Here is a 22,001-nt window from a genome sequence, read left to right on the forward strand (position 1 = left end):
TCACATATCCCATAATGTATAGTAGGTCTCTGAACCCCCGGAAGCCAGTCTCATAATGTCCAGTCCACGCAGATGTAAGCCTAATATATAACAAGAAGGTAAGAAATACAGAAAGGAAATAATATACTAAAGAATGTTTAGCCACTCATTGAAAGCGCACGATGCCGAGAAGCACGTTTCCTGAAATCGGCATCCCGACTCTTCCGACCCATACGTCCAAGAGCCAAACTCTCCAGCGTCTCAGGCTTTCCACCCCAGAGCTTGCTGCGACCATTGCGTTTTTGTTGGATAGGTGGGATCCAGAAGTGGGTTACTGCTGCGCCGATGATCATGCAGGCGCTAAAAACAAGGAGAACGATGCCGTGCCTGCGGGTTGATTCGTCGCCCGTCCCTGAGCCGAAGTGGTAGTATGTTGAGAATATTTGAACGAGGATTGAGCCTAGTTTTCCGGCGCCGGCGCTGAGGCCGTGGCAGGTTGCTCGGTATCGGGTTGGGAAGATTTCGGCTGGGATCATATATGTCGTTGCGTTGGGGCCTGATGATTGTTAGTGCACTTCGTTTCAATATCAAGAGAACTAGCTTGTCTCACCGAAGTTGAACAGAATTTGCCCCAGAATGTATAATGCCACAATAGCAGGGGGTCCGGAATAGAGACAGACGAACATCGTTCCCAGGGCGATGAAGAGAGCGGCGAGTGCAAGGAACATGTACTTCTGAAGGGCGACGCGATCAAGGCGATGAGCGAAGATAATAAGGAGGATACCTCCGACGAAGCTGCCCACGTTGAGAATCACCAATCCGCGTACGGAGGTATCCAAGAACATCTGGAAGATGTTGGCATGGGGCCTATCGTCGGTCATCCAGTTCGGAGCGGCCGAGGAGATGTGAAGTGCACCCCAAGTCTTAGCCAAAAATTGAGGACTCGATAGTCCAATACCATAGAAACCAAAATCAAGCAGGAGCCATGCAAGAGAACAACCAGCCAAACTGCGCCAGTTACCCTCCGTCCAGAAATACCGGATGATATCGGTACGTGCGAGTCGCCAGTGCGAATTAAGAGTAGCTGGCGGTAGCCGGGTAAGCTCTTCTTCGTCATCGTCGAGGATAGAGCTGGTACTAGCAATCGATGCGATCGGCGGTAATTGCATCGAACTCCCTACGCCCCAGCTCGAAGTTTCAACCATCCCGGGGCTTTCACTAAAGAGTGTCGTTGCGTCGAATTCCGCGGTAACTGGGTCGTCTTGGATATCAACGAGGTAGCGGGGACTCTCTGGAATGGCAAATCGGAAAAGAGTCGCGATTGCACCGGGAATAACTCCAATGCCGAGAACCCAGCGCCACATCATGTCGACCGTGCGGGTTAGGTCTTCATCGCCTGTACTGTTGTTGCGAGCAATGACAATCACAATGACTGAGACAATATTACCGGCAATTTGACCAAGCGGCTGCATGAAGAAGACGCTGGCCATCATGCGGGCGCGATGCTTCGTCGGGGCAAATCTGATACTGTTAGTTTTATCCTTTCCCACATTCCCAAGGAGGATGGACGTACTCGGATGTAATCACGGCACTAAGTGGATAATCCGCACCAACTCCAATGCCAACGCAGATTCTCCACCAGATCAACCACCCATAGACGTTCATACTTCCGTCCTCGCCACGAGAGGACATCACCACACCAAGCGTGGCGGTAATCAGCAACACCAATTCGACACCGTACATCTTCTTTCGTCCATTTTTATCGGCGAGGAATCCAAAAGCCACTTGTCCGAGTAAAGTCCCCGCTAACGTTGAGATGTTGATGCATGTGAGTCGTAATGAGGAGGTATCGTTTCTCCAGTAGACGTAGGAGATCATCGGGAGGGCCATGTTACTGGCAAACAGCTGGATCATATATCAGAGTTTGTTCAAGAAAGATCCGAGGATTCCATCCAGAATTCCCCCCTCATTCTTTGTTACTCACAGTATAACCATCAAGGAAGAACCCGAGACCGGCGACCAGAACCACAATCCATTGGAAACCCTGCCGGTCGATCGTTTCGTAAATCTGTCGCATACGAACATATCGATCCTACATCGCAACCATTGTCAGCACATTCCTGAACACACAAGGTGGGGGGTTCATACCTGTTCGTGTTCGAAGTCCCGCGCACGGTCGGTCTTGTACAACCGGGCGTGGAACTTGCCCATGATGAGTAAGTTGAAGAAGGAAGCTTCAACTATTCAAAATCTGCTTCACATATATGAAATATGCAAAATAATAGCAGGAACGAACCTATAAGACCCATAACGAGGGCCATAACGTAATCTGAGAAAGATCCGCACGTCCCTGCACGCGCTAATGCGGGTCTAAGCGGGAACGAGCCAAAGCTTGTGGTCAGACGCTCCACGTGCTGCCATTCTGATGCTTGGTTTGTCGACATCTCTGCCGGGGTAACTACTAATTGTCCGGTCACTTTCCCACGAGGGATTAAGTACGGAGTTTATTAAGTTATATTGTAATTCGTTTAACTTATATGGATCAACTAGGTTCGGCTTTGCTTCTGTTCCGGTATCAGCCTTGTAAATAGAATTAATTTCAAACGGTAACGGTCTATCATGCCCAGGGGGTATCTCGTATTATGTCCATGCTAGTATAGTCCCCCCATTCGCCAAGGAACTCCGTCATGCAAGATTCATTATCGTCAACTGCGGGAATTACGGCCCCTCTATCAAATCATCCAATCGTCAGGTCGTATGATAGCATTTGACAGAAATCCTTGCAGTCTAAAATCAAAGAATGTAAGCGACGTGAAATGAAAGAACTTGAATGCGTACTGACCATCATCGTCGAGAAACTGGACTGTAAAAGTCCTCATCTGAGACAGAATCTCGAAGTTCGGATTTAGATCCAGTGTGGCTGGTCGCCCAGCCTTTTTCGGCGGTTTAATACCCCCGACACAATTGACTACCCGGAAATTAGCAATGCCGCCACCGGAAGAGGGGGCTATGCCTAGGCAGAGGGGACTCACGTGGAATAGAGACGTATCGTTTGAGCTCCCTCCGTTGGGAGTTAGCGAAGAAAAGCATCACGCGTTTCCCATTGTGGCCGCGGAGGATGCGGAGGTTTTGGCTGATGCATTCCTCTCCTCGACCTTTAGATTTGGCCTCGGCCATCCCGCCGATGAATATCAGCTTGGAGCCAAGTAGAATTTCTTGAAATCGTACACAATCTGCAAACTGTAAGCCGAGGCTCAAGACCGGGATGTCTCGGTCGCATACCATTCCAGTTTTCGAATTTATATGAAAGTTGTGTCATAAACACCGTATGTGCTGCTTGTATCGTCTGTTGCTCCATAAAAGACACGCGGAGAGGGTAATCATCGCCAGATTTCGGATGCTCCAGATGCGGAACAGGAAGCTTTGTATTTGAAACTAAATCACACTTGATTAGCATCTCTCCTCGGACAAGAGATCGCGCAACTCACAACCGTGTACGAAAGGAGTCTGTTGACCAAGTCCTCCCCCAAGCTCCAAACACCTCAGCGCACCCGTCGCATCTTTGCAGACATCAATATATGTGTATTTCAGCTTAAACAGCTGTCCTTGTTTCACAAACGAACTATATACCAGTCAGTGCGAGTTCCCCAGAGGATCTTCGACCCTGTTTCACAGCACAGACATTTGCACCGAAGGAGTCAGTTCGAGCCGCACGACATCATCGTAGGACTGCCAGGACTGCTTCCTCGAGCTGGACCCAGGAGAGGTCGCGGGGCTCGGGAAGAGAATACTCGTTGACGAGGACGACACTGTGGAGGAAGAAACGGTACTTTGGCGTCGGTCCACCCACTCCTGGAAGTCTTGCGAAGAGAAGGAGTTCATTGTCTCCTACCCGCTAGGGAAAAATCACAGAGTCAAAGTGGAACAGGTAAAGTGGCATGCGAACTGGAGGCGACGATCAAGCGGATCCGAGAAAAAAGATCGGCCAGGAACGAAAGTGGCATTTTTGACCATGGTATAACAAAAAATACTAAAAGAGGCCACAGGCCTTACAGGATTAAGTACGAAGCCATCACATTCTGAGCGCGTAAGCCAGAATATGTGGAGAATCGGGAGGGCGGAACGTGGTGAAATGGCTGGCTATCAGATCATCCCGGGGGTTCCACCCTCTCCATGTGGCCTCAATGTGTTTGTATGAGTTATGTCATCCCACCTTATTTCTTTTTCTCTCATATAACTACTGTACGGGCTGCTGAGCTAGATATGTATATCCAAACATTGTCGCTTAGAACTTCTAACTTGCCTATGTTCCTAATTATTACTGTTCTATCATCGAGCACCCATATACTTCGCCAAAACCACTGGAACCTGTCAACAGGATCATAAAAAGTTAAAATATACCCGCCGAAGCTCTGAACTTTTCTGGAAATGATCTGGAAATTCATGCCGATCGATATCTCATGGTCATAGCTCTGGTTCTTGCAGCTGCCTGATGCGGCTGCATCGCTTACAATAGTAATGCCAACCAGTGCCGAGCCTTGAAAGACTGTACTCGGTAATCCACACCCTTGGCGACACCCAACGAGCCAGCATAAACAACCCTGTATCAATGCACGTGTCTGGCAACAGCACTCGGATATCACTCGGAACAGGCTTGCAACCTTCCCCTTACGGCCCTCAGAACCAGTCACCCAAGTGCACGGACAATTACCCGGCTGAATGGCTTTTTAGGTAAATCGGTGTTCCACTCCGGAAGGATGCATCCTGTCAACATGGTGGGCACTCTGCTCTATGGGGCCCCCGTTAGCCGCATCTGTACATTATCGGCTTTGGGAGCCCCGTTATCCTCTTCGTGTATTAAGTCGGGTGTGGATATAAATATTGATTGTACGCCACATCGGACGAGACCAAATTTGGCTCGAGTGAAGATTGCTCGATCCTTGGGTCGGGAAATTAATGGCTGCGAGTCCGTTCGAGATGTCATGGACCAATTTCTCCACGCGGCTTATGCTCCTCCTCATATTTTACTGTAGCGATCGCTTTCGCCTTCCATGCCGGACAATACAGAGGAGCTTCCCCAAACCCTAATCACATGCGGTTCTAAACCAGTATATGGTTACCCTCATATTTCACGATCCGTCACAAAGCCGAATGTTTATAATACCCAAAAAAAACGATGTAAATTAGATTACGTAGGACTTGACTTATGTAATTACGGTTATTATCTGCCGCCCATAGTCCTACCAATAGAAGCCATGCGATCCTAGTGGCATCTCATTGCCGGATCTGCACTGCATTTTCTCCATTACATATATTCTAATTCCAACATGGACTTTCTTCGAGAATTGTTGACTGATCGCTTACCAGGACCAGAAACACCAGTCCAAGGCCAAAAATGAAACCGGCTTGCATCTTCTGAAGGTCCCGCTTCAGAAAGGAAGCGTGCCAAGAAAGCTCAGTGCAGCTTCACAGACTCAACGTGGTACGCCTGGTATCTAGTGTGTGAAAGCGTATGTTGATCCAAATATTCAAGTCTTACGGCCTTGGAACTCAATGAACCATAGATGTGCTGCCAGAACAAAAATGATTTGGCCAGTCTCTGCCTCGTCTCGAAAGCTAGGAATGACCTGGCAACTTCGTTTCTTTATCGTTCTCTCAACCTCGAGATATCAAAAGAAAGAGGAGTGGGTATGTGTTTATCCTGAGCTTCTAAGAATGATCGACTGATTATAGCCCCCTCAAGGTGTCCTGGATACTCTGGCCCGTAGTTTTTCAAGGCTCAAACACTGGCTCTGCATTCACGAGTTGGCAATTTGCTGCTGCACCGTCCTCCCACCTATATGTGGGATGAGTGTTGTCATTTCTTTGAGCCCAAATTGACATACATGGCGGCAAAAGAGATCGGTTCCAATTTCTTTGCCACCCGACATCGAGAATATAACGCGAGCTCCCAAATTGCAGACATGTTATGGGGAGTTGGGAGACTCCAAACATTGACATTGAAAGCAAGACTAAACAAAGGACTGCCCTTTCCGTTTCCCAGGGAGACGTCCAAAAGAGACGCCGTGTTCAACACCTTGACTTTTCACATGTTACCACCCAAGACTATGGGCGAAGAGCCTGAGTTAGTGCATTTGGAAAGGGAGCGTCAGGAGAAACTATGCCATGATGTCTTACAGTCAACACCGCACCACGTCTTACAGCATATTATATCGATCACCGAGGATGGCCTACACGTTTCTTTCAGACTTAGGACTGGCGGAAAGTCAGGGTGTATGCGTGCAGTCGTGCCCCGAGTTGGTACTCGTCGGTCAGAGAGGCTTGCACAAAAGCGGGAGATGGAGTCAACAGTGGATTAAAGAATTGGGATCCAATTGGAGTAGGGTACCATAAGTTTTGGTTTTATGGATAACGTTGACCACCAAGAATATTCTATACATATGCGTACAAGCAGCGGATATCAACGAGAAGTTGTTTGAAAGCAATTTGCCATGTGCGGTAATTTTGATAATGAACCGCGGATACGAAGAAGTAAAATGCTCTATGCGCCAATCCTTTACGCAAGCCGACCACCAAGATAGCAACCTCTCTCTATGTTTGCTGAGTTATATCGAACCTTCCAGAAGTCCAGCGCCTAGTTCTAGACCTTTGTATCACCATACTGGTATCTAAGCTTCTGTTATCTATACCTTGTTAGCTACAAAACGATACTACGCGCTATTCATAATTGGATTAGCGTATCATGTAGTTACGGTTCAAAAGAGGATTTCTCTGTTCCTGACATGGAAGGCGATACCGGTTGCTACTGTATACAGCTTTCTGGGCAGAGAAAATTTGCTTCTAATGCCGAGTGCTCGTGTTGCCCGGTCGGATGACTGCGGAGTTCCGCTGTACGGTTTTCTCGGGGGTATTGTGATTGTACCCGTGAGTATATCTTGTATTCTCAGTACTGTTCCCCCACGTGCGGTATCCATTGCCTTTTGTTGACTGAGCACGGCCCTGCTATTTCAGCTGCAAGCTGTATATTGCATGAGTTGATATACGGGATAGGTTCCATTGGCGGACCGGCCTGGCCCATCTTACATCATAAGTTCTAGTCAGCTTACGATTGACCAATGACAAGTGCCCAGCGACATTCCATTTTCTGGTGTGACTATCCCTTATTAGGAGGTCAATCACATGACAGCCAGTATGTTCGCTGTGACTGGGAAAATTCCCTAGCTAGAAGCGTACTCCCTATAGGGACCAAATAGGCTTGTATGCCAGTTACCAAGGGAACATTACCGGAAGTCAAAAGATCTCTTTGGAGGTGCCGAAAAACGAGACAGTCTGGGGATTCTGACATTTAGGATACTGTTAGAACATCAATGTCTACGAAAAGGTAAGATGAATAGGGCGGTAGTTCGCAAAATGGAACACCGCAATTTTGAGGGTCAGTGATCACGAATAATAGATCTAGTTTTGTTTCTATCAGATATGAGGTGTTAATAGGAATCTGGTATTTAAGAGAATGATGTGGCTAACGTCATACGTATAGGTGTTAGTATGTTAGATAGCCAAGTTGTAGTTTCCTTATGCAGAACATTCTACCTAATACAAGTCACTTGAAGGTGTCGCTTTACTATTCAAGAATATTAATGACATAGAGCTTATCAAAGTAAAAGAGACAGCACATGAATGAAGAAAAATAATACCTAGTGAGAGGGTTTCGCGCGAAGATGTATCATATCTATCCTGGCTCAAAAAGGAAATCTATCGAGATGGCGCGGTTTCTAAACAATAAAGCAGCTGTGGATCAACGTATCAGATAAAATCCTGACACAAATACGGTATACTTGGTAACAAAATAAGAGAATTCATACATACTGCTTATAAATAGCTAGACCTAGTCGAGTCTCACTACTTTTTAACCTATCGCATATCATGAATAGGTGATCTGTGATTTCGAGGTACAGGCAGTGCATTGCACCGGGATAACGTGAAGTGATAGGCTTCAATCTAACTCCTACTCCTACAGCAAGGTTAAGGCTGTGACACGGGACCAATTGGCAATGAAGACACCCATGGATTCCTAAATAGGTCGACATGTCCTACCTGGTACCTCATCTTCAGCTGTCAGCCGAAGTGATCTAAGTTTAGCACCAATGCTTAGCCCTGCGCCCCCACAACGCATCATGCGCCCTCGAAGGGGACGCCCAACTAGGGGAACATAGGGCGCCTGGTTTCTTAACCCTTGAAGCTTTTCTCACTCATATTTATGTAGGGACTTTGCACCTTTGGGCCTTTCTGGAACTTTAGTCATCGTGCTAATTTTATTTTCCGAGAGATAATCATGCATGATTCCGGGCGAGGGGAGTATTTCAGTGGTTAGCCGAAGAACATCCTGTACGTCCCTATCACAACGCCCGAGTATCTCAACCCCAAAAGTTTTATTGAAAGCACGAACATCCTTAAAGGAGCCCAAATCGAAATCAAATCAGACGATAAGTGTAACCCTTAAATAGTGAGACCAGTCAGCTTGCTTATTTGAATCTGCAAGGCAGCCCACAATAATTGGGGGATCGTCGAGCCGCTTACCGGATCGCCCTCTAGTGTCGACCGACCAAGACTTCGCGCTGGATCGTACTGAGACTTGCAGAGACTTGACGAATTACCATCATCGCCGCTGGATTATTTTAGAATCTTACTTTAGGAGATCAGATCGTGCTCGTGCAATTTTTTAGAATATAAAAACCCCGGATCCAACCCAATACTTCTCAGTCCACTCTCTATACTCTACAAAAGCATACTATCCAACTGTTTATTCTCGAATACACCGCAAATTCACATTCTTCATAATGAAGTTCTTCGCCTCCACAATCCTCTTCGCCGTCTCGGCCCTTGCCCAGAATGCATTGATCGGCCTCCCTTCCACAGGCCAGAAGGTCACTGCCGGCGATGAGATTGTTGTCCAAGTCCAGCGTCCCGTAAGTGAATGCTTCCTAAAGTCTATCAAATAGCACAATTCCTCTGACACAGTCTCTCTTCGCAGAACTCCCTTACAGGCTCCAAGGAAATGGGAGTCGCAATTGGCTTCTCCTCATGCGCATCTTCGCCGTGCCACACCCCAGAAGAAGTAATGGGAACAATCCTCTATAACGGACCCTTCGATCCCGTATACCACGAGAGCAGCCAGCCCCCCTATGAGAACTTCACTGTCACAGTGCCCCAGTCAACTGCCAAAGGAAACGGTCAGATTAATGTTGCTCATGCTACATTGATTGGTGTAAGTTGTTCACAGCTTTGTGCGCTTCCAGAGTTGGGATTCTAGTATACTGACGTTATTTGCAGGCTGGTCCTTTTCCCTACCTGGAGACTCTTAACAAGACCGTCACCGTTGCATAATTGTGGCACTTTGCAGTTTGCAAAGAGCAAGCTTGGTAAATATTCTCTCTCATTTATTTCGTATATAGCTTTGCTTTGCGGCTTTGTTCTTGGAAATGTTTAAGTGTGATTATACGTTTTATGGAAGGGTGGGATGTTATAACTGGGGCGTCAATAGAGCTAAACAAATATGCAACTCATTTTAATCCTTTTTCATAATTGAATCAATGTACAGTATGTTCGAGTTAGTTAAATAGTTGTGCGAACTATAAGGATCCGGGGTGCATAGCGGAGATACCCTTTGTTAAGAAATGTCGGCCAAGCTCACTGAATATTAAAGGGATGGCATTTAATTAAATGGGGCTCTCTTTAGGGATGAATTTGAGTCGAAACTAAGGAGGTCGGGAATTGTCGAGGTTGAGTTTCTTTGTTTCGCACCCTGAAGACTATAGACCCCGGGCTTATTGAACACTTGATTTGGATGTCGCCTCATTTCTATTGAAGCATTATGACTGGTGCTGCTAGCAGAACATTTATTCATGTCTCGATCGAGTCATCTATAGCAACCGCCTGTTTATCTTCCCTTTGTCCTGCCAATGTTAATAAGAGTGTCATCTCAACACAGCATGTATCTCAATCGAGAGACCTTTCTCTTTTCTGAAGCTCCCCAAAATTGTTACCGGGCACTCAGAATGGATAAGATGGACAAAGCATCCTCTCGCGACTACCAGCCTGTTTCCAGGATGGATTCCGACGGCGACAACGATGCCCCAGTAACAAGCAGACCCCAGCGTCCACCGTTCCAGTCCTTCCTCAAACGCAATCTTGCCGCAATCACCATAACCGGACTCCTCCTCGTAATGGTACTCATGGCCCTCGCCATAATCGCAGCAATCACAGTCGAACCATTCCGCATCCTTGTCTTGAAAGGATCATCATCCGCAGACCCTGCAGATCTAAACGGAAAACGCCAGTGCCTCCCAACGACAACTCGCACAACCTACGCATGTGGAAACTCAACCGCGGAAGCCAAAGCCCTTGGCTGCGATTACGACCCTCTTGCAGGCTGCTGGCTCCACGAAAAATGCCCGCGAGATTTTACACACGAGTTTGCGCATTTCAACGACGGCAAGCCCTTTGTCTACTACTATGATGAAGCAGCTACTCGCCAGATGAAGGACTACGATGAAGTTGGTCGCAACCCGGATTTCTACTGGACTTCTATCCGAGAGCATCTAGTTCATTGTCTCTACCTCCTTCGGCGAGGCCATGATGTCCATATGCGGGGTGATCGTCTGGATACCATGCTTGGAGATCTTGAGCATGTTGATCATTGTACAGATATGTTGGCTAATTGGCTACGGAGACCTGATCCGGTAGCAGAGAGCATTGGCACGCAAGGGCAGACTCATTGCTTTATGTCTTGTAGCTAATCGAGCTTTGGTATGGATGGGGATCGATTATCAAAATAGAGGGACGGTGTGAGAGGATGCTGGTATATCCATTGGCTTGTGTTATTCACCCAGAATGGCGACGATATTTGGAATTTCCTTCTCATTTGTTACATTTACCTCGAATGTGTTTACTATACTGCTCCAATGATCTACATGAAGCGCAAAGAATCCTCGAGCAATTTTCCGGTCGTGCTATAGTAACTGAGCATCTCAACGAATCATTCCACTTGCGAAGTGAAGCTATTTAGGGTTGGATGAAATCCAATCGAGAAAACTCTCTATATGTCTTAAGGTTCTATGGCTTGCTCCATTTCAGATGTAGATATTACATCCAACGCTCTAAAACTGCAATTAAAATGCCAGCGGGCTCCTCAAAGCCCATATTAAATTTAGTAGAGGAAACAGCAATATAGGAATTTGGATAAAAGCCCCCAAACTCCGACCCGAGCCTACAATATCCGACAAACCCGACCCCGAGCCCCGATGAAGTCATACAACCTCACATTCAAACCACCCACCTCAAGATCCCAATTCACCTAAACAACCAAAAACCACCCAAATATGCCCCCCAAGCGAGTCGCCATAGTAACAAGCAGCACTCGCCGCCCAAGACTAAACCCAACAATAACTCAATACGTGCACGACGTCCTAGCCTCCGACCCAACAATCCCAACCAAACACACACACGACACAACAATCGACACAGATCCAAGACACATAACTCTAGAAATCATCGACCTATCCGCGCAATCCTTGCCCCTCTACGACGAATCCGTAATCCCAGCCAGCTTACCAGCATCAGACCCAACACCGCATTACAGCAAAGCTCACACGCGCGCGTGGTCAGCTCTCGTGCGCCAATACGACGCCTTCATCTTCGTCACGCCACAGTATAACTGGAGTATACCGGCGAGTCTGAAGAACGCGCTCGATTATCTGTACTATGAGTGGGTGGGCAAGCCGGCGGGTATTGTTTCTTATGGGTCGAGGGGTGGCAGGAAGGCGGCGGATCATTTAAGGGGTGTGCTTGAGGGTTTGAGGATGAGGGTTGTTGGGACGGCGCCTGGGTTGCCGGTTAAGTTTACGGGGTTGCCGGTTGGGACTTTGTCCGAGGTGGAGGAGAGGGTTGAGGTTGATGAGAGGGATTTGGAGGGGTGGAGGGAGGCTGGGGTTGAGGGGATGATGAGGAATTTGGGGATGGAGTTGGTTTGTGAATTGGATAAGTAAGGAGTGGATGGATGTTTTTTTGAAGTGTAAAGTTGAAGTATGCATTGATTATCACTTTTGTGCGTTATGCGCTTATATGCCGAGATTATTCTTATATGCGGAGATTATATACCTGTCATGAATATCATAAATGCCTTCAATCGGCGTTGAGGATGTCTTCGCGTGTGATACCACTGCGGTCACACATCGCCCGGAAGATACCGTCTTCCTTATCCCACAACACAACCGGCGCATCCATCTCGGCAATCTGGCCCTGGTCCATGACGCAGATTCGATCGTAATGAATGATCGTGCGCAAACGATGAGCAATACACAACAAAGTGCGGCCCTCGAAGCCCTGCGCCATTGTGCGTTGGATCTTCTGATCAGTCTCGAAATCGACAGACGAGGTAGCTTCATCGCAGACGATAATACGCGCATCGCGAACCAGCGCACGCGCAAGGGCCATAAGTTGCCGCTGACCGAGGGAGAAATTGAGACCTTCTTCGTCGACTGGGGATTCGAGTGTGAGGCGATTTGACGGGCGCGTGCCGGCGTCGCTGTTTGTTGCTGGGGTTCCAGGAGATGGGCCGTTTCCTTCGCCTTCGACTTCGAGTTCTTGATCTTGGCCGATGAGGTATGCCTTGCGCAGTGAGTTCCATAGTTCCATATCATTGTGTTCGTTGAATGGGTCCAGATTTGATCGGATCGTTCCCTTGAAGAGGGCTGGGTCTTGTGGGATGATAGCAAGACGGGATCGAAGGTCGGTGAGACCGACTGTCGAAATATCAATTCCATCGATTTGAATGCTACCTCCTGATAATTCGGTGAGACGGAATAATGCCGACATGATGCTTGACTTTCCGGCGCCGGTGCGGCCGACGATGCCGATGCGCTCGCCGCCCTGGACATCCATGCTCAACCCTTTCAGGACGAGTGGTAGTTCAGCTCGGTACCGCATCTCCGTGTCGGTGAACGTGATGCGACCTTTCTCGGGCCAGCTAGCGGCCACCTCGGTCAGATGCAATGGTGCTTCCTCTTCCAGCTCGGTACCGTAATAATGAAGTCGCTCTGTGGCATTCATGTTGTTCTCAACTTCGGCAAGCTGACGAACCGTGAACTGTAGCATCTGCGCAATGGAAAGGATGTAGGACAGCACCAGGCCGGAGATACTGGGTGAGACGTTGAACCGAGACGTGACGACCAATACACCAGTGACGAAGACCAGTGCGGTGGATACCGCATCAAGTCGAACGCTGAGCCAGCGCTGGTTGGAGAAAGTCAAGAAGTAGGCACCGTTCATCACATCGATCGAGTCACAGATGCTGCGTCGGAATTGATCCTCGACTCCGTATGCGCGGATGCATGCTGTGCCAGTGATAGCCTCACCGAACTTGGCATAAACCGTTGATCGCAGGACTGCTTCGTGGCGCTTCATTTCTCGTGCGGAGGCTCGGTAGTAGTTGGAGGCCAGGATGAAGAGAATAGTCAGTGGGACGAGGGCGATGACAAACTAGAATGGGTCAGTATTTCAATGTTGTCTAAGATAGTTATGAAACTCATAAAGACAAAACTCACGTAATAGAAGAAGACGATAATCAAAACCATAACCGAAATAATCATGGTCATCGTCAATGAATAGATTCGCATTGCATCACAAAGTTCATTATCCATCACTGTGACGTCTTTCGAGAAGCGATTGGTGATTCGTCCAAGCGGCGTAGTATCGAAGAAACTCATAGGTGCACGGAGAACCCGAGTCATAGCACGCTGAAGCATCGTCCTACTGGCGTTTGTGCCGCAAGTAGTCATGTATGTGGAGAAGGCAAACATTAGAATAGCGACACCCGCACCTAGGCCAGCATAGACGCCGATGTATTGGCCAGTCGAGAAACTAGGGTATTTGTCAGAAGTCCAATATGAAAGCCATAGACTGGTCCAAATGTTGGCGACGTTGACAGCCGCGATTAGAATCAACAACATGACCGCATTGAAGTAACTGCCCGATGCGCGGATGTAGGCTTTCCAAACACCCCAGCCTACAGAGGCTGTGGCTTTTTCTTCGGTCTGCATTAAGGCACCGGTAGGCTTTCCAGGTGCAGCCTTTTTGGGGCCTGGTTGCTTTTCTTCTGCTTCTTTGACGGCTTCGTCAACTGCTTCGGTCTCGTCCTCTTTTGTGTCTTCTTGTCTAGAAGTAGACATCAACCGCTTGAAGAGCGCACTGTCGCGCATCAGGTTATCAAAGGTGTCGACGGCATCAATACGCCCCTCGTCCATAACAACAATCCGATCACATCGGTTGAGAACGTGGAGTTGATGAGTTGCCAAAATTCGGCAGCGATCCTTGAGTAAACCACAGATTGCCTTGTCCATGATGTGACGCCCGACATGGGCATCCACCGCCGACAATGGGTCGTCCATGAGCACGAGTTCGGCATTGAAATAGATTGCTCGGGCAATGTTCAAACGCTGCTTCTGTCCTCCAGACACGGTGATGCCCCGTTCTCCAATTTCAGTCTGATCTCCATTTGGAAGAATCTCCAGATCCGGGGTCAATGCACATGCATCAATAACTTGCTCATACCAAGTCTCGTCATATTCTTTTCCGAATAAAATGTTGTTGCGCACAGAGGTATTCTGGATCCAAGCATACTGGGGGCAGAATGCGCGTGTGGTGCTCAGTCGTACAGTTCCGTCGGTCACACGCATGTCGCCTGCCAGGGCTGAGAGCAGGGAACTCTTGCCGCAGCCGACGGTTCCAATCACAGCCAACAGTTCATTTCGACCAACTTCAATTGTCACGTCCTTCAGCTTGAATGGCTCCGAGGGTTTCTCCACAGTAAATTCCCCCTGGGGGATTTTGGGGGAGGGTGACTTCCTCCCTGCCTTTTGGGCCTTTTCAGCCTTCTCGGCATCTTTCTCATCTGTTGGAAGCCGTTCCCAGGTGAATGAAGCATGTTCAATCTCAATGGCATTCTCCATCTTGTCGTCCATTTCAATATCATCATTTTGCTCCTCCGCATGGAGGAACTCCTGAATACGGCTGAGAGCAGTCCAAGCATCGGTAACTTGGCCAATAATCATCGGCAGCATATTCAGAGGCAAACGCAGGGAGTTGAACAAAGCCAGTGAAGAGAAAATCGGCGCGGGATCCAAGTTGTGCTTCGAGAGGGCGTAGGTGATAAAGGCCAGCATCGAGGCGAACGTGGGAATAGACATGGACACGCAAAGGATCAGATTTCTAATAGCCAGCAATGTCTGGATGGATCGAATCTCTCGTCCACGCATTTCTTTGAGTCGGCCTAGGAAACTACTTTCCCAGCCAAAGTACTTGACAAAGCGGACGGCTTGTAGGATTTCCTGGGTGAGAGATACTCGCTGGTCGGTGATTTTGTTGATATTTCGTCGACGCTTGACCAAGGATTGGATGGCGAAGGTGAGGGCAGGCATTCCGATCAATAGCAGAGCATACCCTGACAAGCAGCTGTAGCCAATGTTGACCAAGAGAAGAATAAGAGTGACAATGACGGTGATAGGCGCACTCCAAACCATATGGAACATGCCGCATGCCAAGTTGATTCGGTCAACGTCGATACTCATGAGAGCAGTGATGCGGCCATTGTTCCATCCCGTGCCATCGCCAGCCACTCCACCAGGAGCAGCAGCAGTATCGGGCTTCTGGTTATCGTCCTTCTTGCCTTTCTTCTCGGGGTTGAGAAGAGCCTCCTTCGTAGCTTCAAGCGCTTTAACTTCCTCAGGAGTAGCTTTCCCTCCCGCCTTAGCCCGACCAGAAAGCTTCATGGCCTTGTTAAAGATATGCGAAATAAGCACCGCGCGAATCTGCCCACCGACAATTTGACCCCGATACAAGAACTGATTCGTGCACAGACTCTGCAGCGCCTGCATGCAAGTGATCCCCACAACGAAGCCCATACCACCACCAATATACGGAGCCGGCTGACCAGTATGCTGAGCAACATAAGCCTTGGTAGCAAAAGCAATGAGGTACCGCGTCAAGTACGGCGCAAACACGAGCAGCAAACAACTGAAAAATTGACACACGCCACCAAGCAAGAACTCGAACCTGAACGTGTCATACAACGCCCAGACGAGCGGGCGGTTAGTCCCACTCTCGTTCCGCTTGTCTAATGCTGCATCAAGCCGCGCTGATAATACATCAACGGCCCGGTCAGGGTTAACAGTCCAAATATCCTGCAGTTCCAGTGGGCGCAGGTATCCGACTTTCATCAGTGGGGACATCCATTGGAAGGAGATTATGCTGAGGAATGAAGCGCCGTGTTCGTGGGAGATTGATCGCTCCGTTGGGATTGGAGGGATCTTCTGTAGGCGCATGGGGTTGAGTTTTCGATACCATTTTTTCTTGGGCTCCTCTTTGGTTTCGTTGGATGACGATGAGCTTAGGGCTGCTCGGGCTTTCTCGTCCGCCACCACTACTCGGAGTGGTTCGGGTGTGGACATGGCACCGAGTTGTGACGTGAAAGAAGGGAGGACTGGCTGTTATGGAGATGTAGGTGTGGGGCGATAAGCATGTCCTGCGGAATTCCTCAAGATTGTTGGAATGTCTTTTGAGTTGCCGAAATGTAGATCAAAGAAGGTAAGGTAGTATCGGGAAGTTATAAGTTAAATGATAAAACAGTGAGTCACTGGTAATCTCCGATAAATATCCCAGAGGGAACGTTGAGTCCGGACAATAATTGATTTAAAAGCAAAACCCCGGTTTTGTCCTCGCATTCGCTTACAGGTCGAATTGCAGGTTTAATGTCCTGTCTCTTTGCAGTTTAGCCATCGGAGAACGGAGTCCATCGGGCATTAAGAATTCCGTTTGCCGTCCCTGCAGGTGGCGTCGATATTTGATTATTAATTGGTAGGGCATAAGGCGGTTAACTCCGAGGCTAAGCTTTGTTAGGGGTTTCCATTTTTTAACCCTATCTATTTGCTATGGGATACAATTTTGGCCCGGAAATATAAAAGAGAGCCATTCCATCGTCACATCGTAGGACAAGCTCCAGGGAAGCTGATGTCCAATGGGATTTTCAAGGGGGCATGCAATAAAGATGCATGGTAGATCCGAGATCCCCACGGGGATCAGCGGTCTGATTAGATTCGGAGTCCAATCTTCCGTACATCTAATTCTCGAGGCCAATCTTGACCTTCTTCTCGGGGGGAGGAATGACGCGATCCTCAGACGCGCCCTTGAGGTTAGGGAGTTCGGTAACAGCCTCCTTGATGATGTCAAGGGCCTTCTGGATCTCCTCCTCAGTGATGACCAGTGGGGGAGCAAGACGGATGATGTTTTGGTGAGTGGGTTTGGCCTACAAGGAGTCAGTAATCTGCAAGTCAGATCCAAACGAAGATCCTATCACATACCAGCAATCCTTTCTCCTTCATCAACATGCACAGATCCCAAGCAGAGTGTCCATTGGTCTTCGATTCATCAATGACGATAGCATTGAGCAGACCCTTTCCGCGCACCGTCTGAATAAGCGGGCTCTGGAGACCCTCAAGCCCGGCCCGGAACAACTGACCGAGCTCCTCCGCGCGCTCGACCATACGCTCCTCACGTACGATCTCAAGCGCGCGAATAGCGACAGCGCAACCAAGAGGGTTCCCGCCGTAGGTGGACCCGTGGGTCCCGGGCTCGATCGTGAGCATGACGTCCTTGCTGCCCAGCACGCAAGAGACAGGGTACATGCCACCCGAGATAGCCTTGCCTAGCAAGACAAGATCGGGCTTGATTCCGCTCCACTCGTGGCAGAGCAGCTTACCTGTGCGGGCAATGCCAGTCTGGATCTCATCACAAATCAACAGCACGTTGTGCTTGTCGCAGAGTGCGCGAGCCTCCTGCAGGTAGTCGGGATCTGGGACAACAATGCCTGCCTCACCCTGGATGGGCTCGACGAGGAAAGCGGCCAGGTTGGGGCCGGCCGCTTCGAAGGCTTCACGGAGGGCAGCCTTGTCATTGTATGCGATGGGTTTCTCTGTTCCGGGAATCGTGCAGCCGATACCGGGCAGATAAGGACCATAGTGTTCGCGCGACTCAGGGTCAGAGGATAGGGAGATAGCGGCAAACTAATGCAAGGGGCAGCCATAATCAGCCACTGATGTATTGCCGCATGTGACACGGAAAGGGTTGAATTGTAACTTACTGTACGACCGTGGAAGTTGTTCTCTGCGCTAAGCACAATAGCCTTGTTCTCGGGAATGCCCTTGACCTTGTATCCCCATTTGCGGGCGATCTTGATGCCGGTCTCAACAGCCTCGGCACCAGTGTTCATAGGCAGGACCATGTCGAAGCCGAAGTAGCTTGTGACGAACTGGGCAAAGCGAGGGAAGACGTCATTGTAGAAGGCACGGGAGCTCAAAGTGACACGCGAAGCTTGATCCACGAGTGCAGCAATCAGTTTCGGGTGGCAGTGACCCTGGTTCACTGCGGAGTAGGCGGAGAGGAAATCTAGATAGTGACGGCCTTCGGGGTCCCAGACCGAGGTACCCTGGGCCCGGGCGAAGACAATAGGCAGAGGGTGGTAGTTGTGAGCAGCATATTGCTTCTCAGACTCAATAGCCTCAGCAGAGGAAGCCGCGTGGTAGTGGGAGAAAGACCCGTTGGTAGCCATGGTGGGTTGCGGGGAGCGCTAGGAGAGGAAGCTAGGGGATCGACAGGGTATCAAAGGTAGAAGTGAAGTGAAGTGAAGAAGTGAAGATAGAAGAAGGGAAGAAAAAAGACAGCTATAAGTAAGGGAAATCCCCCGTACCTTGTGGCGTATATACCGCCGCTATGCCGTTAAGTGTTAGACCCAGTCAACCCTCGTCCGCTAAGTACAGGTCGTGCCGACTCTGTTCCCTATGCGCAGGATTACCCTACGCTCTCCATTTTCTTTGTTTTCCACTCGCTGTGATTCGTTTGTCTTTTCCAATGCGGGGAGCATATTGTAATATTGTAATATTGTCGAATAATATCGAATTAGGGAAGTCGAAGAGACGTTAACTACATGTACTCTATACATGCGCGTCATAGTTCGGTTACTGAAGGATGCGATCAGCCAACTCTATTAAAGAATAAATATTTAAAATCTAGAAAGATCAGAGAATATCTTCTCATGCTGTACATCAACGGAAAATCAACTAAAATCAATTGGATCTTCACGTTGAGAATAAATCAAAAATGTTCACATTACGTAGTTCACCTCGGTCCTCAAGTTGGGGGCAACTTCTCCCCTTATCGGATTCTCCTGTTCGCATGCCCAGCGTTGAACAACCTTGCGCAATGCGCCACTTGAACCAGTACTTGCGATATCTCTGGTGAACATGTCTACACCTACTTCTCCGCGTCGTCGCGCGCCTCCAATTCCCCACGCGCCCACCCGAAACATCCTCCTCTTCCTGGTCGCCTTCCGCCTGCTAAACGCCTTTACCACGCGGACGTTCTTCCAGCCGGATGAATACTTTCAGTCGCTAGAGCCCGCCTGGCAGATCGCATTTGGTCCAGACCAGGGAGCCTGGTTGACGTGGGTAAGTGATTGCGATCGCGTCGAGGAAGCTCCGAGTCTAACATTGCATTGCTCCTAGGAATGGCGAAACCAACTGCGATCCTCCCTACACCCGCTCATCTTCGCCGCTCTTTACAAAGCTGCGGATTTCCTTTCTTTGGTGCTTCACGTCTCCCCCGCGGCGCGCGCCGAACTCCTGATTGCCGCTCCGAAGACAGCGCAGGCCGTTGTAGCGGCAATCGGTGATTTCTACACTTGGAAGCTCGCAGTTCGCGTCTACGGAAATGAATCTCGTGGTGCCTGGACAACGGTACGTTTTCGATATCCCAAGAGCAATCAAGGAAAGCGCATATTAATTATCGCTGTTAATAGCTGGCCGCTACCGTCCTAAATCCCTGGCAATGGTTCTGCTCGACTAGGACCCTGTCGAATTGCCTGGAAACAACAATCACCGTGGTCGCATTGGAACTATGGCCATGGCAATGGTCGACGGCCTCTGCAGTCACCAATGGCCACGATAAAAATGCCGCCATCCAAAAGAAGAGCACGGGCCAAGACCGAAGTGTTATTTTTCGGTATGAAACAAGATCCAAGGTATATAGCAGCCGCTGACGTTTTTTGCAGGCTGCATCAATGTCTACCACTGGCTGCGCTGGCATGTATATTGCGGCCGACCAATATCCTGGTTTGGGCAACACTGGGTAGCATCGCTTGGCTTCGGACCTCTTGGGCCCGGCGGCGGATCCTCCTGGGCGAAGTTATAGTTTGCGGGTGAGTATGTCTGACACCTAAGTGAGCATCAGCTGACGTTGCGACTCGGTAGAACGGCAATGCTAGCTGTATCTGCTGTTGCAGACCGCTTGTTCTATGGAATTTGGACGTTCCCGCCACTCAGGTTCCTATACTTCAATATCGCCCAATCACTGGCTGTCTTCTATGGTAGTAATAATTTCCATTACTATGCCACAGAAGGCTACCCACTTCTGCTCACCACACTGTTGCCTTTTGCAGTTCTTGGACTATACCGAACCTTGACAACCCGGAGCTCTTCGGTAGTCGATAATGTGCCGACTGCCATCCGAGTGCAATTGGCGACAGTGTGCCTTGTCATGCCATTCGTCCTCTCTTTGATCTCACACAAGGAAGTGCGCTTTATCTACCCATTACTACCATCTCTACATATCTTGGCTGCGCCGCCTTTGGTGCAATTCTTCTACCCTGCCATTTACTCACGAGCATACCCTCGTCATACCCCTCGCAGGTTGATTCTCATCTTCCTCGTGTTTGTTAACCTAGTCATTGCGCTGTACACCACTATTCGCCACGCCTCAGGACCTCTAAGCGTCCTCTCCTATCTCCGCCAACAACACGAAGCCCACGCACCCGCCCAGAAAGAACCAGAATCTACATCTGGAATCTCCGCAGGCTTCCTAATGCCCTGCCACAGCACCCCCTGGCGCTCCCATCTAGTCTACCCAACAATAAACGCCTGGGCCCTCTCCTGCGAGCCCCCAATCGACCAAACCGAATCTCAAAAAGCCATCTACCGCGACGAAGCAGACCAATTCTACGATGACCCAAGTCAATTCCTCCGCCAAAACATGGCCGGCGGTCTCCGCCATTTCCCCCACCGACCCAGCTACGCCTCAGCTGCCCACTCCCTATCAGGGACAGACCTAACTCCAGCTCCGCAACACGAATGGCCGGACTACCTCATCTTCTTCGCCCAGCTCGAACCAACCCTCCGCAGCCTCCTCCGTGGCTCCTACTATGGCGAATGCAAGCGCATCTTCAACACAGACTGGCACGACGACTGGCGCCGTCGCGGCGACATCGTAGTCTGGTGTCTCGACCCAACAGAGCAAGATACATGGCGCGCCGAGACCCAAGCGCGCGTCCAGCAAAGCCGCGAAAAGCAATTCGATCGCATCATGGAGTCGTTCAGGAAAGAAATCCGCAGCCAGCAAAAGCGTGCTTGGACCTCTAACCTCCCTTCTTGGCCTTCTTGGCCGTCGTCGCCTTCGACCTTTGCTTCGTGGCAGCGCTCTGCGCAGTCACTCTTCTCTCCTAGGTCTTCATCCTATGCTTGGCCTTGGCGGCCGAAGTCTCGTTGGGAGACCTTTTTGGCGCGTTTCCGGTTGCCTGCGCGTAGGACTGGCTGGATTCCGTCTTGGGGGGTGAATTGGGTCCCTGAGTGGCCTTCTTGGCTACAAGGTAAAAGGAAGAGTCCTTTGGATCGGGATCTTTGGTCATGATGAGATTATTCGCATTTTATGACATTGTTTGTGGCACTTTGGCTGCTTTTCGAGCTTCTGTAATATCTGTGGATGTTCTGACTTGCTTTGCTGCATAGCTGTCTGGTTTTGCTGTGTCTTTTTATCTACCTCAGGACGGTGACTCCCATCCCTTTCTATGTCATTTAATATTTGAATATAGAGACCAAAACAGAATACCCCAGCTGTCTAAAACACGTTCACATTGAGTTAAACAG

At 49.3% G+C, this 22,001-nt stretch overlaps 8 protein-coding genes across 8 annotated transcripts; 4 read left to right on the top strand and 4 right to left on the bottom strand.

The window, feature by feature from the left end:
- Positions 1–137: 137 nt before the first annotated feature.
- Positions 138–2,190, bottom strand: PENARI_c001G07038 (phosphate transporter; the record flags this gene model as incomplete). The annotated part of the gene is made up of 5 exons (XM_022626684.1): positions 138–535; positions 590–1,500; positions 1,553–1,884; positions 1,964–2,071; positions 2,128–2,190. The coding sequence occupies 5 exons, from the start codon at positions 2,188–2,190 to the stop codon at positions 138–140; spliced, it is 1,812 nt and encodes a 603-aa protein (XP_022493807.1).
- Positions 2,191–2,716: 526 nt separating this feature from the next.
- Positions 2,717–3,861, bottom strand: PENARI_c001G01412 (uncharacterized protein; the record flags this gene model as incomplete). The annotated part of the gene is made up of 6 exons (XM_022626231.1): positions 2,717–2,766; positions 2,822–2,947; positions 3,012–3,212; positions 3,262–3,414; positions 3,468–3,601; positions 3,662–3,861. 6 exons carry the CDS (start codon positions 3,859–3,861, stop codon positions 2,717–2,719), a joined length of 864 nt encoding a protein of 287 aa, XP_022493320.1.
- A 4,955-nt stretch (positions 3,862–8,816) lies between these two features.
- PENARI_c001G00491 (uncharacterized protein) lies at positions 8,817–9,363 on the top strand (the record flags this gene model as incomplete). Its single annotated transcript, XM_022626154.1, has 3 exons — positions 8,817–8,945; positions 9,011–9,244; positions 9,310–9,363. 3 exons carry the CDS (start codon positions 8,817–8,819, stop codon positions 9,361–9,363), a joined length of 417 nt encoding a protein of 138 aa, XP_022493956.1.
- Positions 9,364–10,034: 671 nt separating this feature from the next.
- PENARI_c001G06549 (uncharacterized protein) lies at positions 10,035–10,775 on the top strand (the record flags this gene model as incomplete). The annotated part of the gene is made up of 1 exon (XM_022626651.1): positions 10,035–10,775. One exon carries the CDS (start codon positions 10,035–10,037, stop codon positions 10,773–10,775), a length of 741 nt encoding a protein of 246 aa, XP_022493548.1.
- A 582-nt stretch (positions 10,776–11,357) lies between these two features.
- On the top strand, positions 11,358–12,023 carry PENARI_c001G10636 (NADPH-dependent FMN reductase; the record flags this gene model as incomplete). Its single annotated transcript, XM_022626964.1, has 1 exon — positions 11,358–12,023. The coding sequence occupies one exon, from the start codon at positions 11,358–11,360 to the stop codon at positions 12,021–12,023; it is 666 nt and encodes a 221-aa protein (XP_022493544.1).
- A 136-nt stretch (positions 12,024–12,159) lies between these two features.
- Positions 12,160–16,481, bottom strand: PENARI_c001G04781 (ATP-binding cassette transporter YOR1; the record flags this gene model as incomplete). Its single annotated transcript, XM_022626487.1, has 2 exons — positions 12,160–13,515; positions 13,581–16,481. 2 exons carry the CDS (start codon positions 16,479–16,481, stop codon positions 12,160–12,162), a joined length of 4,257 nt encoding a protein of 1,418 aa, XP_022493439.1.
- A 668-nt stretch (positions 16,482–17,149) lies between these two features.
- Positions 17,150–18,637, bottom strand: car2 (ornithine-oxo-acid transaminase; the record flags this gene model as incomplete). Its single annotated transcript, XM_022626297.1, has 3 exons — positions 17,150–17,335; positions 17,391–18,092; positions 18,170–18,637. 3 exons carry the CDS (start codon positions 18,635–18,637, stop codon positions 17,150–17,152), a joined length of 1,356 nt encoding a protein of 451 aa, XP_022493216.1.
- A 691-nt stretch (positions 18,638–19,328) lies between these two features.
- gpi10 (putative glycosylphosphatidylinositol-alpha 1,2 mannosyltransferase) lies at positions 19,329–21,765 on the top strand (the record flags this gene model as incomplete). The annotated part of the gene is made up of 5 exons (XM_022626869.1): positions 19,329–19,532; positions 19,590–19,820; positions 19,883–20,085; positions 20,135–20,281; positions 20,334–21,765. The coding sequence occupies 5 exons, from the start codon at positions 19,329–19,331 to the stop codon at positions 21,763–21,765; spliced, it is 2,217 nt and encodes a 738-aa protein (XP_022493458.1).
- Between the last annotated feature and the right edge of the window lie 236 nt (positions 21,766–22,001).

This window comes from Penicillium arizonense (assembly GCF_001773325.1).
Source record: "Penicillium arizonense strain CBS 141311 chromosome Unknown PENARI_contig001, whole genome shotgun sequence".
Lineage (NCBI taxonomy): Eukaryota > Fungi > Ascomycota > Eurotiomycetes > Eurotiales > Aspergillaceae > Penicillium > Penicillium arizonense.